General features: G+C 42.6%; 1 protein-coding gene across 4 annotated transcripts in view; it reads right to left on the bottom strand.

The window, feature by feature from the left end:
- The window catches only part of LOC112112234 (amyloid-beta A4 protein), a 313,996-nt gene that overhangs the window by 94,896 nt on the left and 204,561 nt on the right, over nucleotides 1–14,539 (bottom strand). For all 4 annotated transcript variants that reach the window (XM_024208071.3, XM_024208073.3, XM_024208074.3 and 1 more), the window contains one exon: nucleotides 7,619–7,752. In XM_024208071.3, the coding sequence (XP_024063839.1) occupies nucleotides 7,619–7,752 (134 nt within the window). The remainder of the gene's footprint in view (nucleotides 1–7,618; nucleotides 7,753–14,539) is intronic.

Genomic DNA, 14,539 nt, shown 5'->3' with positions numbered 1-14,539 from the left:
TGCTACAGAAATAACTCAAAACCCTAAGAAAGCATTAATATTAAATTGAAGACAGTAGAGTGTTTGTTGTGCCTACCCAAAAATCTGACTTGCACGGTAAACAGGACTATGCTTGGAGATGAAACATTATTTTTAAACTGTTCCGAATCCCAACATAAACTATGATTCCTAAAATATTGCTGAATTTCAAGAAGAATAATTTGTAAAGCCTCAATATGCTTGGGGGAAAACAAACAAACATACTGCTCTCCTTTGACTAAAGTACAACAGGTGGTGCCGTCAGGCTATTTACCAACCAAACCTAAATAGATGTTTAACATACCAGGAAACAGGAAAGGAGGAGGAGGGGAGGAAGAGAGGTGCACGTATGTATCTGTAACCAGTGGACACAGAGAAGAGAGAGAACTGGAAAGGAAGAATACCATCAGGACAAGAAATAAGAACTAGGGCAGATTGAAATTCATGAAGTTGTGTTGAGAAAATAGTAAAAATGTTTAAATGTCATATTTGGATGGACTAATAACTATCTTGTCAGCACAGAAGCATGGTTTTCTTGATGGTGGCTTTTTGGGGTTTTTTTGGTACTTCTGTTGGTAAAAACTAAAATATGCCACCATATTAATAATGATTTGTATTACAGTAGTGCCTAAATACCCCGAGTAGGCCTCACTGTACTAAGTGCTTTACATACTATAGTAAGGGACAGATCATATCCTGAAGAGTTTATAATCTAAGTGATAGAGACAAATGATGGGAGAAAGGAGGTAGTTTTATCTTCCAGTTACAGACGTGGAATTCAAGAGATTAAAAACCATATTTTAAAAGGTAGGTAGGTTCCTAATTCACACTAAAACCAACAGGAGTTAGGTGCCTCAATACTTTAAAAAATATGGCTCTAAGTGACTTGTCTGAGATCAAACAAAACACCAGTGGCAGACATAGGAATGGACCACGATTTCCCAAGTCTTGGTCACCATCCTAGCCATATGATCATGCTTTTTCATAGAGGAAGATCTGAGGCACAGAGCTGTGTCAAGATATTAAACAATCACAATACAAGACCCTGATCTGGCTTTACAGTGCTCCTCTGGGAGTTCCAATCAAGGAACCAACTCAGTCAGAGAGGGAAACAATTTGAGTCATAACAAATTTGAAGATTTTCACATGGCAGGAAAAGAATTTATTTTTGAGAGTTTCACAGTAAGCAAAGGGAAACCATAGATGGATTTTGTGCGAGAATACACTGACCTGTTGCTATCAGTCCCACTTTAAGCAAACGTGGGGTAATAAAGGCATCCAAACCAATCAAAGACTGTCACTGTCATTCTACCTGACCTGCTGGGGATAAATTATGAGCAGGAGCAGTTGAGAGACAGATGCAAAACTCTGCATGTAGTTGGAGATAGGATGAGGGAAGGCAAATAGAAATTATTTATCCTGTCAGTTTTTTTAACATTGCAAATCTTAGCCCCTCAGTTCTCACTCTTTGTGGGGAAAAAAGTCAGATGATGAGAAGAGTGCACAAGACAATGGGATACTTGAAGCATAAGTAAAAATTAATTTTTAAGAAGTTTTTTAATATTTCAGTCTCCCTTTAAATAGTTTCCCAGCAGTATGACATTTTACTTCATTTATAAAAGTTAGCAAAAATGCTTGCTAACATGTATTTTAACAGAATTTTAATTTAAAGTTTTCTGGAGTTACAATTTCTCTGCTTTTCCTGTTAATCGATATAATTCCAAGTACTATCATTGTTTTTTAATTGCATACTCTCTCCATACTGCTTTCTGGGTGATTACACATTTGATTAGTTCTCCTATATGAACCTTTCAGCTGTGTAGAAAATATAAACATAGTTTATGCAAACGTCATTCTTAAAGGTGTGACAAAGTTCCTCCTCTATCTTGGTGGGTCCTGCGCTTATTGGCGGATTTTCTTGCCTCAGAGATTCACCATGTGGGTTGGGGAACAGCCCAGAGACCTTCCCCTCTGGGAGAACCCACAGTCCAGGTCAATTGGGAGGTTTGGGGGGAATCCGGGCCCACCCTCTACTCCGGGTTCCAGCCCAGGGCCCTGTGGACTGCAGCTGTCTATAGTGCCTCCTGTAACAGCTGCATGACAGCTACAACTCCCTGGGCTACTTCCCCATGGCCTCCTCCAAACACCTTCCTTATTCTCACCACAGGACCTTCCTCCTGGTGTCTGATAATGCTTGTGCTCCTCAGTCCTCCAGCAGCATAGCACACCCTCTCACTCTCAGCTCCTTGCGCCTCTTGCTCCCAGCTCCTCACACTCCCACCACAAACTGAAGTGAGCTCCTTTTTAAAACCCAGGTGTCCTAATTAGCCTGCCTGCCTTAACTGGTTCTAGCAGGTTCCTGATTCCTCTAGTGCAGGCCCTGCTCTGGTCACTCAGGGAACAGAAAACTACTCATCCAGTGACCAGTATATTTGCCCTCTACCAGACTCCTGTACCCCACTGGTCTGGGTCTGTCACAAAGGTTAAGTCAAACACAATGAAAACTCAGACCAAGTTTTTGGGATCTATTGTGTGAGCCAAATTGTAAGGAATAATTAAGAAAAATCTCATCTCTTTATACCAGAGGTGGGCAAATTACGGCCCACGGGCCACATCTGGCCAGCAGGACACTCCTGCCCGGCCCCTGAGCTCCTGGCCTGGGAGGCTAGCCCCCATCCCCTCCCGCACTGTTCCCCCTCTCCCACAGCCTCAGCTCACTCCGCCGCCGGCGCAATGCTCTGGGCAGCAGGGCTGCGAGGTCCTGGGGCAGCGCAGCTGCAGAGCCCGGTCTGACACGGTGCTCTGAGCTGCGCGGTGGCGACGGTGTGGCAGCCACCAGTGCTCCAGGCAGCGCAGAAAGGGGGGGGGGGGGGGGGGGGCGGGGGCGTTGGATAGAGGGCAGGGGAGTTTGGGGTGGTGGTCAGGGATGTGGATAGGGGTGGGGGCAGTCAGAGGGCAGGGAACAGGGGGATTGAATGGGGGCAGGGGTCCCGGGGGGGCAGTCAGGAATGAGAGGAGGGGTTGGATGGGGCGGCGGGAGGCAGTCAGGGGCAGGGGTTCTGGGAGCAGTCAGGGGACAGGGAGAAGGGGTGGTAGATGGAGCAGGGGTCCCGGGGGGGACGGACCATCAGGGAACAGGGGGGTTGGATGGGGCAGGAGTCCCGGGGGGGCAGATGGGGGGGGAGAGAGACGGGCCACAACCCCCTCCCCTAACCGGCCCTCCATAGAATTTCCAAAACCCGATGCGGCCCTCAGGCCAAAAAATTTGCCCGCCCCTGCTTTATACACTGCCTTTTATTTGCAAAGCAACTCTCCTTGGCTATGCAGTAATTTTAAGATACTGCTTGCAGCTGGCCACTTAAAGAATGCTATTATTGATAGATTCTCTTTGTGTGATAGGCTATACCAGGATGTATTATAAAAGGATATATTCCATTATTGCAGCCTCACCAAGAGCTTGTTACTAATGGCATGAAGAGTTTCAGATGAGACTACTAAACTTCACCGTTGGAGTTCAGTGAATAATTTCCTCTCTACCTCTGCTTATCTACTGGAGACAAGGGGCACTCCCATGCTAGTCAAACACAGAGCTTGAGGACAGCTTTGAATTAGGCTCTCTTATGTATTAGTACAATGGACAAATTTGCAGCACTATCAGCTTGGCCACCAAAGTAATTTTAATTAAGATGGTGATTTTTCTGAAAGGCAAACGAGATCAGTGCTTTAATGTTTTAATGGGTTTATTTCAGAATTTTCCTTTTCTTTATTTGGAAGTGATAATGTCCATCTGTTATGCTGCTGGTGAGGTATAGGTCAAATAGCCAAGAATATACCCCTCTGCCCTAATAGTTTGCTGTCATATTTGCAGTGTGTAAATTTAAGACAAAGCCTCAGGTATCAATGACTTGTCTTGTTTACCTGTAGAGTGCCAAACATAACTATAGTGCTAGACTAATAAGTAGGGTGAACTTGTTTCACTTACTTTTCATAGGTCTGAAAATTTCACTCATGCTTGTAGGTTAGTGGGTTTGCATTATGCAGGAGAAAAGGCGGTATACAGGAGAACGGAAAAAAGAAGTAAAATCCAATAGGGTAAAGGAGCAGAGAATGAAAGTTATAATGGAAAAATTACAGTACAAATAGAAGGTCTTAGTCCTGTTTTCAAGGTAGAAGGCAAGGGCTGCTCTGATGTCTAGCTGGTCTCCTCTCTAGAGGCATGAGCTTTTGGGTAAGACACTGGTAGGCGACTCTCTTGATTAATGTGATATTCCAAATAGACCTTTGGGAGGAAGCGAGAATGGGGATGCAGTGCAACCTTGTCATTTCAGAAGATGGTATATGGACAATCAGCCATGAGAACGCCAAGCTCTCCCATTTGACTAGCTGAAGTGTTGGTTATGAGGAATGAAGTCTTGAGGGAGAGGTGGAGAGAACAGGTAGCCATCAGTTCAAAGGGAGACTTCCTCTGGGCATTATAAACCAAACTGAAGTCCTGTTGGGGGGACTGGGTTCTGTACAGGGAGAAACTGCATAAACCTCTGAGGAATCTAGCTGTAGTAGGGTGGCAAAGACTGTGAAGCCTTTGATGGGTGAGTGTAAAGTGGTGATAGTGGCCAAATATACTCTGATTGATCTCATAGATAGACCTTGCATTCTTAAATCCAAAAGGTAGTCCAGGATTTTGGAATGCGGAATCACTGAGGCTTGGGAAGAGTGAAGAGAAAATCAGGAATGGTAGCATTTCCACTTCTGAATGCAAGTCTTGCGACTATTAGGTAGGAGAACTAACTGGACCTTCTCTGAACAGGTTAGCTCCATGCTCAAGAACCATCTAGCAACCATGATTTCAAATTCTAGGAGGAGAGGTTGGGATGGATCAGGATTCCTGAGTTCTGTGACAGGAGATCTGTCCTAAGAGGAAGTAGAAGAGGCATTATCACAGAGAGGTAAAAGAGGTTCAAGTACCACACTCGTCTTGACCAGAACAGCACTATGAGAATAACTTGCTGTACAAGGGAGAGGATCCTTTTTCAGAGCTCTAGATCTCCTCTTCTGAAAGTTCAAAGGTCTGGGAAACACTTGTTGTTGGTTGTAATGGAGTGGCCTAGATTGCTGCGACGTGAGACCTAATAAACTGTCTCTTTGTTGCAGGAATGTAAATTCCCAGAGACTGTACGGCAGCTCTCGAGTCTGTCAGAGTGTGGAGGGAGAAGTCCGTATCAGAGCTGAAGAACTTGGGTCCTTCAAAGGGAAGGTCTTCAGCTGTACTCTGCATCTCCCTCAGGAGGCCAAAAGACTGGAACCAGGATACTCTCTGCATAACCGCGGTCATGGCTCGGAATCTAGATGATGTGCCTGCGAAATCTAGGGCAGCTTGGAGGAAGGTTCTGGCTATCAGCTGACCCACCTGAAATTGTTCCCTCTAGTTCTGTGGCAGATGTTCAATGAAATGAGTGAACGTGGAATATGTATAAAAGTCATATTTCACCAACAGGGCTTGGTAGTTTGCTACACAAAATTGCCCAAGAAGTAGCTTTTCCTACTCAGGAGGTCTAAACATTTGGATTCCTTATCATATGGAGAGGGTCTGGAATTGGCCTGTCTATTGCCTTTGTTAGTCTTGTCCATCATCAAGGAAATGGGGGTGGGGTGGGAAAGAAATGTTCCATTCCCTTGGCCAGAATATAGTATTTTTTATCTGCTGTCTTATATAGTGGGCAGGTATCTGTCAGACTGTGCAGAAGGCGATAACTGACTCCATTTATTGGGACAGCAACCATTCCCTGAGAGATGATATTTAAAATGTCCACCAACGAGTGTTGAGACTCCTAGACCTCCTCTAACAGGATCTGGAGGGATTCCACTAGGCATTTCATGAGGTCTTGAAAGGCCCAAAAGTCATCAGTGTAAGCAGGTGGTAGAGGCATTACCTCCAGGCATGTGGAGGACTTAGCTGGTGGGGGTGAGTTTCCCTCCATCTGTGGCTCCTGCTGCTTCTGGGTGTTTCCTGAAGCTGAGGGGGCATAAGGTACCAGAGGGAGATCATGTGATACTGGATGGAGATTCTGTGGTACTGAAGGTCGGTCAGTTGGTGCCTGTGAACGATGCGGTACCAGCAGGTATTAGGGTCTCTTTCTATATGGAACCTTATAAAATTATTCACCAAGGTGACCCCAGGGATTCCAACAAGCTAATTGAGGGGGGGTGTTGGGGATCCCCATGAATAGTCATAGCCCTTAGCTTTAGGACGTCTGGTAGGGTCCTAAAGAGCTTCTCCAGAGTACTGCCTCAGTGGGGTGCAGTGGTAAGGTGCCGAAAAAGAACCCTGTACTGAGACATCAGAATCTGAAGATTCGTTCCCTGGACTGAAGGGCGAGCTTCAGAGATAGGTGCCGATACTGAACGCTGGAAGTTCAGCCATCTAGGTAGTACCAAGGAAGGCGTCTGGTAGAGGGCTGTAGCAGGGGAGAGTCCAAAGCAGCCCAGGGGGCTGCTGGGAAAGCCTGTAGAAACTCTCTGGGAACAGTGTCCAGAGGCTGCAGAGACGTAGCCTGCAGTTGCTCCCTGGGAGGAGGGAGTGTTGAAGCTGGCAGACCCAGAGAAGGAAAGGAGAGCCAGAAGGTTAGGAAAGGGCTCAGAGAAACAAGGCGAGGTCCAGTGTAGAACAGACCTTGACTGCTGACTAGAGGGTCCTTGAGCCAGAACCTGAAGTAGAAGGTGGGTCTGGATTCCCCAACCAGCCATTGGGGAAGTGGCACTGGGGGGCAGTAAGTAGGAAGACTGCCTGAGCCTATTTGTGGGAAAAGACTTTCCAACCCCAGAAGGGGAAACCATTAGGTAACCTGGCTGGAGGGCCAAGTCTTAAAGAGGCCGCAGCAGCTCATGGAGCGAGAGAGGGGCTGCAGACCCAGAAAGAGAGGTGGAGGATGGCTTGCAACTGCGGGAAGGGACATCGACCTTGTGAGCTATTTCCTAGAGTGACCAGGAGGAGATGCCATCCTAGTGGTGCACAACCCACCCCATCACACAAGGCTTAAACACCCGGATCTTTGTAATAACCCAAGAGGCAGTGGACCAAAGAAAGAATGAGAGAAAACAGGAAAAAAAGGAAGGGGAACTCTCTTCTTAACACAACTGTATAAGACTGAAGAAATAAAAATAACTACAAAAATAAGGGAAAAAATTCCAGAATGATAAACTAAGAGCGGAAGGAAGCTGAGAATAAATGGACATGCAATTGTTCCATCGAGTTGCAGGCAGTTGAGAAGGAACTAAGTGGCAGCATGCCCGCGCCTCCCCATATGCCCTTATTTGGAGGCATAAGGTGCTACTCTGAGCAGGTGCAGGCCTGCAGATGCTGCTTTGCATTCTCCAGTCGAGAGTTCACAGGCATGTGCGTACCCTATGATCAAGCACGCACAGGGACATATACTTGAAGAAGATGGGAACAGTTGGTCTCTTTACTCTGCTGCAGACTGGAAGAGCAGCAGGTAAAAGACACGTGAGTTTCCCCAAAATACAGGAAGTCAAGGAATTCATTAATTCTGTGACCCATCTGACAAGACACCAGCCTTAATTATGAACAACCAGTATGACTTACCTGAGACATTCTTTCACGATGCTTGGCTTCGAGTCTCTCCTTGGCTTTCTGGAAATAGGCATGCTCATTCTCATCACCAGGTGTCTCCAAGTATTTGTCAACAGCATCAGGAGTGCTGGCAGCTGTGGTGGGGACTAGGGTAGGAGTTTTATAGGAGAAAGGGAAAAAAGCACAATTTAAGTTTAGTATAAATAAAGTTCATTTGAACACAGGAACGAACATCGTTCTTTTTCCAGTAGACTGAAGTCATTCAAGTAACTTCAGTCAGGAGACTAGCTTTATAAAACTTCTATATCAAATATATATATAAAAAATTGTGGCAGAGGAAAAAGATTTCACCCTTTTTTATAACTCAGGAAAAACTCTTCCACTCAGTATGTTACTTAACAGATTATGAGCTATTGGCAAAGGAAACATGCAAAGAGCAAACACACTTGGCACTACCTAAGATACATAAACTGACAGCAGACACATTTTTCAAAACCACATGCTTTATTTATTTATAAAGATTAAAAACAAACATACAACAAAACAAACACACTTTAGAGCATCTACAGAGACCATATAAATCACAACCATACTGCAGTCCAAGGACATTCTATTCAAAATCCCTCTCACTGATATTCTGTCCTCAAAGATGTGCTTTTTTCCCCAATAACATGGATTAAAAAACCCTACCCTGTTTAGTTGATCAATGCATTGGAGGGTTAACAAGAATACTTGTTTTTTTAAAAGACACTCCTGAGAGATAATCAACCTATTCTTCTGTGATTCAGTAGCAACCATCAACTGCTAAGTAACAAGGGAAAACATTTTCTAGTAGAGATTTACTGAAAATCATGGACTCCACAACCATCTGCTATACTGCATTTTTAGGGTTATTCCATAATTTTTTATTGCACTCTACCATATTTTGAACTTTTTAAGATTTCATTTAAACAAAATGCACCTATTGCAAAGGTACAGCCATAATAACAATAGAAACAAATACAACCCTCCAGGCAAACACCAGCTGCAAAAAGTTGGACCCTTCTCTACTACATTTATATATAGTCTTTAAAGCCTGATTGGGCCTAATATTTTTCTTACTAAGTACAGTAACTCCTCGCTTAACGTTGTAGTTATGTTCCTGAAAAATGCGACTTTAAGCAAAACAATGTTAAGCAAATCCAATTTCCGCATAAGAATTAATGTAAATTGGGGGGGGGGGGGGGAGGAGGAGAGGGGTTAGGTTCCAGGAAAAAAATTTCACCAGACAAAAGACTATCTACCTATCTATCTACACATACACATACACATACACAGTATAAGTACATTGCTTTTTAAAGTAGATCAGCAAGTTGAGACAGCAGTTGCTGCCAGCAAGCTCCCTCTGTCCTGAGCCCTGTCCACCCCCTGCTCTATGGAGATTGGGTAAGCGGTGGGTAGGAGCAGGGAGGAGGGGAACACCCTGATATTACCCCTCCCCACAGCAAGCAGGAGGGTCCCGGGAGCAGCTCCAAGGCAGAGGGCAGGAGCAGCACATGGCAGTGGGGGGAGGGACAGCTGAACTGCCGGCAATTGATAGCCTGCTGGGTGGCTGCTGCACAGGGAACTTAGGGGAGTGGGGAGCTGATGGGGGGCTGCCGGTCCACCCTGCTTCCAAGCCCCCACCACTAGCTCCAACGGGCTGCTCTTCCTGCAAGCAGTGGACAAAGCAGGGGGTTGCAAAACAACGTTATAAGGGAGCATCACGCAACTTTAAACAAGTATGTTCTCTAATTGATCAGCAACGAAACAACGTTAACCGGGACGACTAAGTGAGGAGTTACTGTACAGACAATTTCTTTTTACTATTTTTATTTTAAACTCTCCTGTTCCTTGCCAGAAACCCCAATGTGAATGGAATGTTAAATTATACAATTACAATGCCAAAGAGTCAAGAAATGCAAAAGCTGTAATATTTTCTACTCTTGGAGTCATTATGTAATTATGATGTAATGTAAATATAGCCCTATAATTCAGTTACCTACACATATTCACCCACATGGTTAGTAGCCAACATACATTTATTAATCATAATATTTTGTACATATGTAGTGTACAATAGTTCTTAAAACAATCCTGTGAGGAAAGGAAGGCGTTATTCCCATTTTACAGATAAGGAAACAGACACAAAGGTTCACTTACTTGCCTAACATCATGTAATCGGGCAGTTTCAGAGTCAAGATTAGAACTCAGGAAAGTCCTGGCCCTTGATTCTTTGCTATGCTCATCAGACTAATCTGCCTCCAGTTGTCACACCACTAAACATAATTTTCACCCACAAACATACAACTGACATGGTTTGTGCTGGACGCCCATGCTGTTTTTATTACAAAACTTTTATAGAGTGTTTTAAATTTACAAGATGCTTTACAAATGCAAGACAAGGCAAATAATTTGTTTCAGATTAAGACATTCCTGCTATGGTACAATGTTCTCTATTGGAAAATGTATTAGCACTGATGAATTCCAACTATAATCATTTGGAACTTCAATTGAGTGAAGAGAAAACTTTTTGTATTTTTCTTAAATCATTTCAAAAATGCAACTTTCTACCTTTGTGGTTAATGTTTGCCACAATCATATTTGATTTCCTCCATGTATTTCTCTTTGCTGAAACTACAGTTAATAAAACTTATTAAAAATGAAAAAAGTAAAATTAAAATATGTATCACAAAGAAAAGTTTTAAGTGGAAAAAAGTGATTGAATGAAATATTTGTGCAACAAATATGTATGCAAATTTAACCTTTAATTTATTGACACAAAAAAGATCACGGGCATTTGGAATAATATAAGATCAATCAAGCCATGTATACATTTAAGGACAGATTTTCAAGAGCTCTTCTCCCATGTAGTTATCTAAATAAGGAGCAGATTTTCAGAAGCGTTCAATACCCAGTTTTCAGTGGGATACTTATGATCAGATTTTCTAAAGAGCTCAGCATATTGGATGCTGAGCTGTTTTGAAAATCTGGACCCAACTGTGTGTGCTGAGCACTTAAAAAAAAAAAAAAATCTGGCCACTAGGTGTGTACCCTAACAAAATTCACATCTGTGATTCTTCACTGATGCTACTCCACCCATGGTAGTAACTGTGGAAGTTGTAGCTAAGAGACAGATCAGACTTTTTACCAACATATCACCTAACCCTGCTCAGAACAGGTACCACTGGTGGAAAATAACGGCTATGAAGTTTGCTAGTAGAGGCACAGTCAATGTCACTGCATCAAACAAACAATGTAGATCAAATTTACAAGACTGGGGGACTGTATCCTGAAATAGAGTTACACTGAAAAAGGACATAGGTGTCACCAGGATACACAATTGAACAACTGCTCCCAGTGAGATATTGTAGCTATGAGGGATAAAGCTATCCTTGGATGTATAAGCACAGGAACATCAAGAAGGACTAAAGGGGTGGTATTACCTCTGTATATGGAATTAGTGAGATCATTACTAGTATACTTTATCCAGTTCTGGAGTCCAAAGGATGTTGAAAAATGAATAAGGTTCAGAAAAGAGCCACAAAAATGATTTGAGGTCTGGAAAATATGTCTTATAGCAAGGGACTTAAGAAGCTCAGTCTTTTTAGTTTATCCAAGAAAAAGTTAAACCACAACAATCACAAGAACCTATATAGGGAAGAGATTTCCGATGGCAGACCATTCTTTAATTTAGCAGAAAAAGGCATAATAAGGCCTAATGGCTGGAAGCCCAAGCTAGATAAATTCAGACCAGAAATAAGTTGCATATTTTTAACAGTGACGGTAATTAAGTTTGGGGTGGGGGGGGAGAGGGCCTGAAATGTACCCAGGGACATGGTGGATTCTCCATTACTTGAATCTTTAAACCAAGACTGGATGTCTTTCTAAAAGATAAGCTATAGCTCAGCCACAAGGGAGGGGTGAGGTTCAATGGACTGTTTTATGCAGGAGTCCTTCTGGCCTTACTCTATTAATCTGATCTGCTGTTGCTAACAGAACTGGTGGAACATCCAACACCAACCACCTTACTGCTGTCACACAACATGCACCACATACACAGGCCGTAAGCATCCCTGCAAGCACTGAAACATCAGGAATATTTGCAGTTATCCCAGAGTACTCCCTTAGGCAGCTGGCATGATGCCTGTAATATACGTCCATTTGCACCTGTTCTCATTTTTGGTTTGTTCCATTGATTTCTTTGAATGGTCCGTCCTGCCCGAGAAGCTATGTGCGCATTTCAAAGGGCACAGCCTATGCTGTGCTATGCACCCACACTTGCAACCAGGATGAAATAGTCACCAGTAACCTCTAGACCCAATGCCAGACCACATGTGGCCTGGTATCTATTAAGACAAGCACTGCCACCTTTGGGTCCCTCTGCCTGAGGAGATAAGGAGCCCGATTTTATCTTTTTTGTCTTCAATTTTTAAGTTTTAGCTCTGGTCCCTCCCATTTTATTTTCCAGATGAAATAACAGATTTCCCCTCTCTCGAGTTCTCTCCCTGGGAGACAGAAGCAGAAGTGATCTAGATCAGGGACTGGAGCGAGGCCGCCCTTCCAGATGCTTCCATAGGGCCCAGCCCATTCCTCCTTACCTACCTAATGCAGTGGAACCTCTGTGGCATACATGGACAGTGACAAATAGGGGCCGGAGAGAAATGAGAACACCGGAAGCCTGCATATAGCCATTAGACCAGTGACCCCCAGTGCTCTGAGCTGTCAAAGGCATCACCGAAGAGTGGGCAGGAGCACTGTGGGAATATCAAATGAAATGATAAAGCTGACACATCAGTGCTTGCTGTCAACACTAATCCAGCACCAGTCCAAGTAGAATCCTAGTGGTGGCGCGAATGCTTGGCACTACTGATAGAAATATTGTGAGGATGGGTGGCATGTTACAGGTGCACTAAGCATCTGCTAAGCTTAACATCGCCACGTACAAATATCTGAAAGGTATAAACATCAAGGACAGAGAGGAATTATTTAAGATTGTACAGAAAGTCTAATTAAGAGTGAAGGAATGAAAAGTGATCAAAGGAAAAGTTTAGAGTGTCTATTAGAACAGAATATTAACAACAGTGAGGTTCATTAGAACGTGGAATAGTCTCCCAGTTGAAAAGGGAAACGTTTTCTTGCTTGTGTCATTTAAAATTAGCACTCGCTTACCTGTAGGGAACAATCCTGCACTGTCAGTGGATGAATAAGATAACAATTTAAAAATAACAGGCAGAACACCAGTTAATCTGGCATAAGAGATTAGTAAAAACTTTCTTTAAAAAACAGAGGTCTGCTTAAAAAATCAGTCACCACGCAATTTATTTAGTGTATTCACAAAGTCCCAAAACAATGATATGAGAATTCCCCACTTATCTCTCTCAAAGAGTATCAAAACCCACAGAGCTGGACTAATAGCAGTTTAAAGATTCCGGACTTAAAACAAAAAAAAGAACACGACGAAGAAGAAACAATTACAACAGTACCGCTCTACTCTTACATAAGCAGAAGTATTTGTTAAAATCCTTAATTGCTCCCTTTCATGCAAGTTTTAATTTTCATTTGAATAATTTGAGGACATTAGATGATAGAGGTGTATCACTTTTCCCCACCCAGTACCAACAGCAAATGTTCTTTGGTAGACAGACATCAACAGCATGTACGAATACCTTAAACATTTTTGCAATCTGTTCTCAACTTTATGAAGATACTAGTAAATAAATGGAAGCTTCAATTTTCTATACTTTGTATTCCATCAGTTAAATTAGGTATACTGACTATGCAAAAGCTACTATGTGAAACCTGAAAGAAAAAAAATATGTGCAAACTTGCTGGAAGGCAGAGGAGAAAAGGGCTTTTTCCTTATTCATATGGCTCTTTTCTTCATGAATAACGCCTATGAGATTCTTTATAGATCCCTGGACCGGTGGTGTAGAGGATATAAGCATCAGGTTTAATATAATAATAATTACAATAATAATAAAAATAATAATCATAATAATAATCTAAGCTTCCTGGAAACATAGGTTTAAATCTCAACAGGGCCAACTGTGCCCCTTGCCTTTTGCAGTTTATGGGGTCTTTCAAATATGAAATAAAAGATGCCCTCCCTTTCTTTAAATAAAGTAAGAGTGCCCTTGGGAGTTAGACTAGATGACCCTTGCGGTCCCTTCTAACCCTATGATTCTACAAAAATTTCCCCATCTCTCAAAAGTTTATCTGAAAGTGCTGATAAAAAGGACTTATGTATAAGTGCCAAACACACCATTAACAGAAGGACTTATAAGCAGTACTTAATTTGTGCCAGGGCTTGCTGCATCAGTTATGAAAGTAAAACAAATTGCTTGAGCCCTGGCACCTCTCATTACAAATTAAGCGCTGCTTTTAAGTACAGTATGCCACTGAAACAGCACTTAGGTATTTATAAATACAAGTACAAATATAAGCGCTTGTACTTTCAACTCCCGCATTTCCTGCAACTGTATGGTCAATATATGGACAGCTACCTAAATAATATAAGCAAATAGGGGAAGAGAAAGTAAAAGATGTGCATATTGGGCTTGTTCTTTCAATGCAGGGCATGGAGAGGTATGTGTCTGCTGGGACCCAACCAGAATCCAGGACAGTTGGGAGGGATGTGATTTTCCTTTTTATTTATTTATTTTATATACATATATTTAAGTATTTTGAAAAAGCACTTGCAGATTAAAAAAAAAAGTTACTTATGCTTTAAGTATCTTTAAAATGTACTTAAATACAAGTACAGAATATGTAAAATACATAAGTTCAAGTATGTAGAGTACTTCAAAATACTTAGGTATGCACTTAAGTACATGGGAACACTGTCTCTCACACACATGTATAGCAACTCTCCCATCCACAAGATAACTGGATTTCACTGGAGCTATATACAAT

Source organism: Terrapene carolina, unplaced genomic scaffold (assembly GCF_002925995.2).
Source record: "Terrapene carolina triunguis isolate 2854851 unplaced genomic scaffold, T_m_triunguis-2.0 Scaffold32, whole genome shotgun sequence".
Lineage (NCBI taxonomy): Eukaryota > Metazoa > Chordata > Testudines > Emydidae > Terrapene > Terrapene triunguis.
Note: the sequence above shows the minus strand (reverse complement) of the source record. Positions and strands in the feature narration are given on the sequence as shown.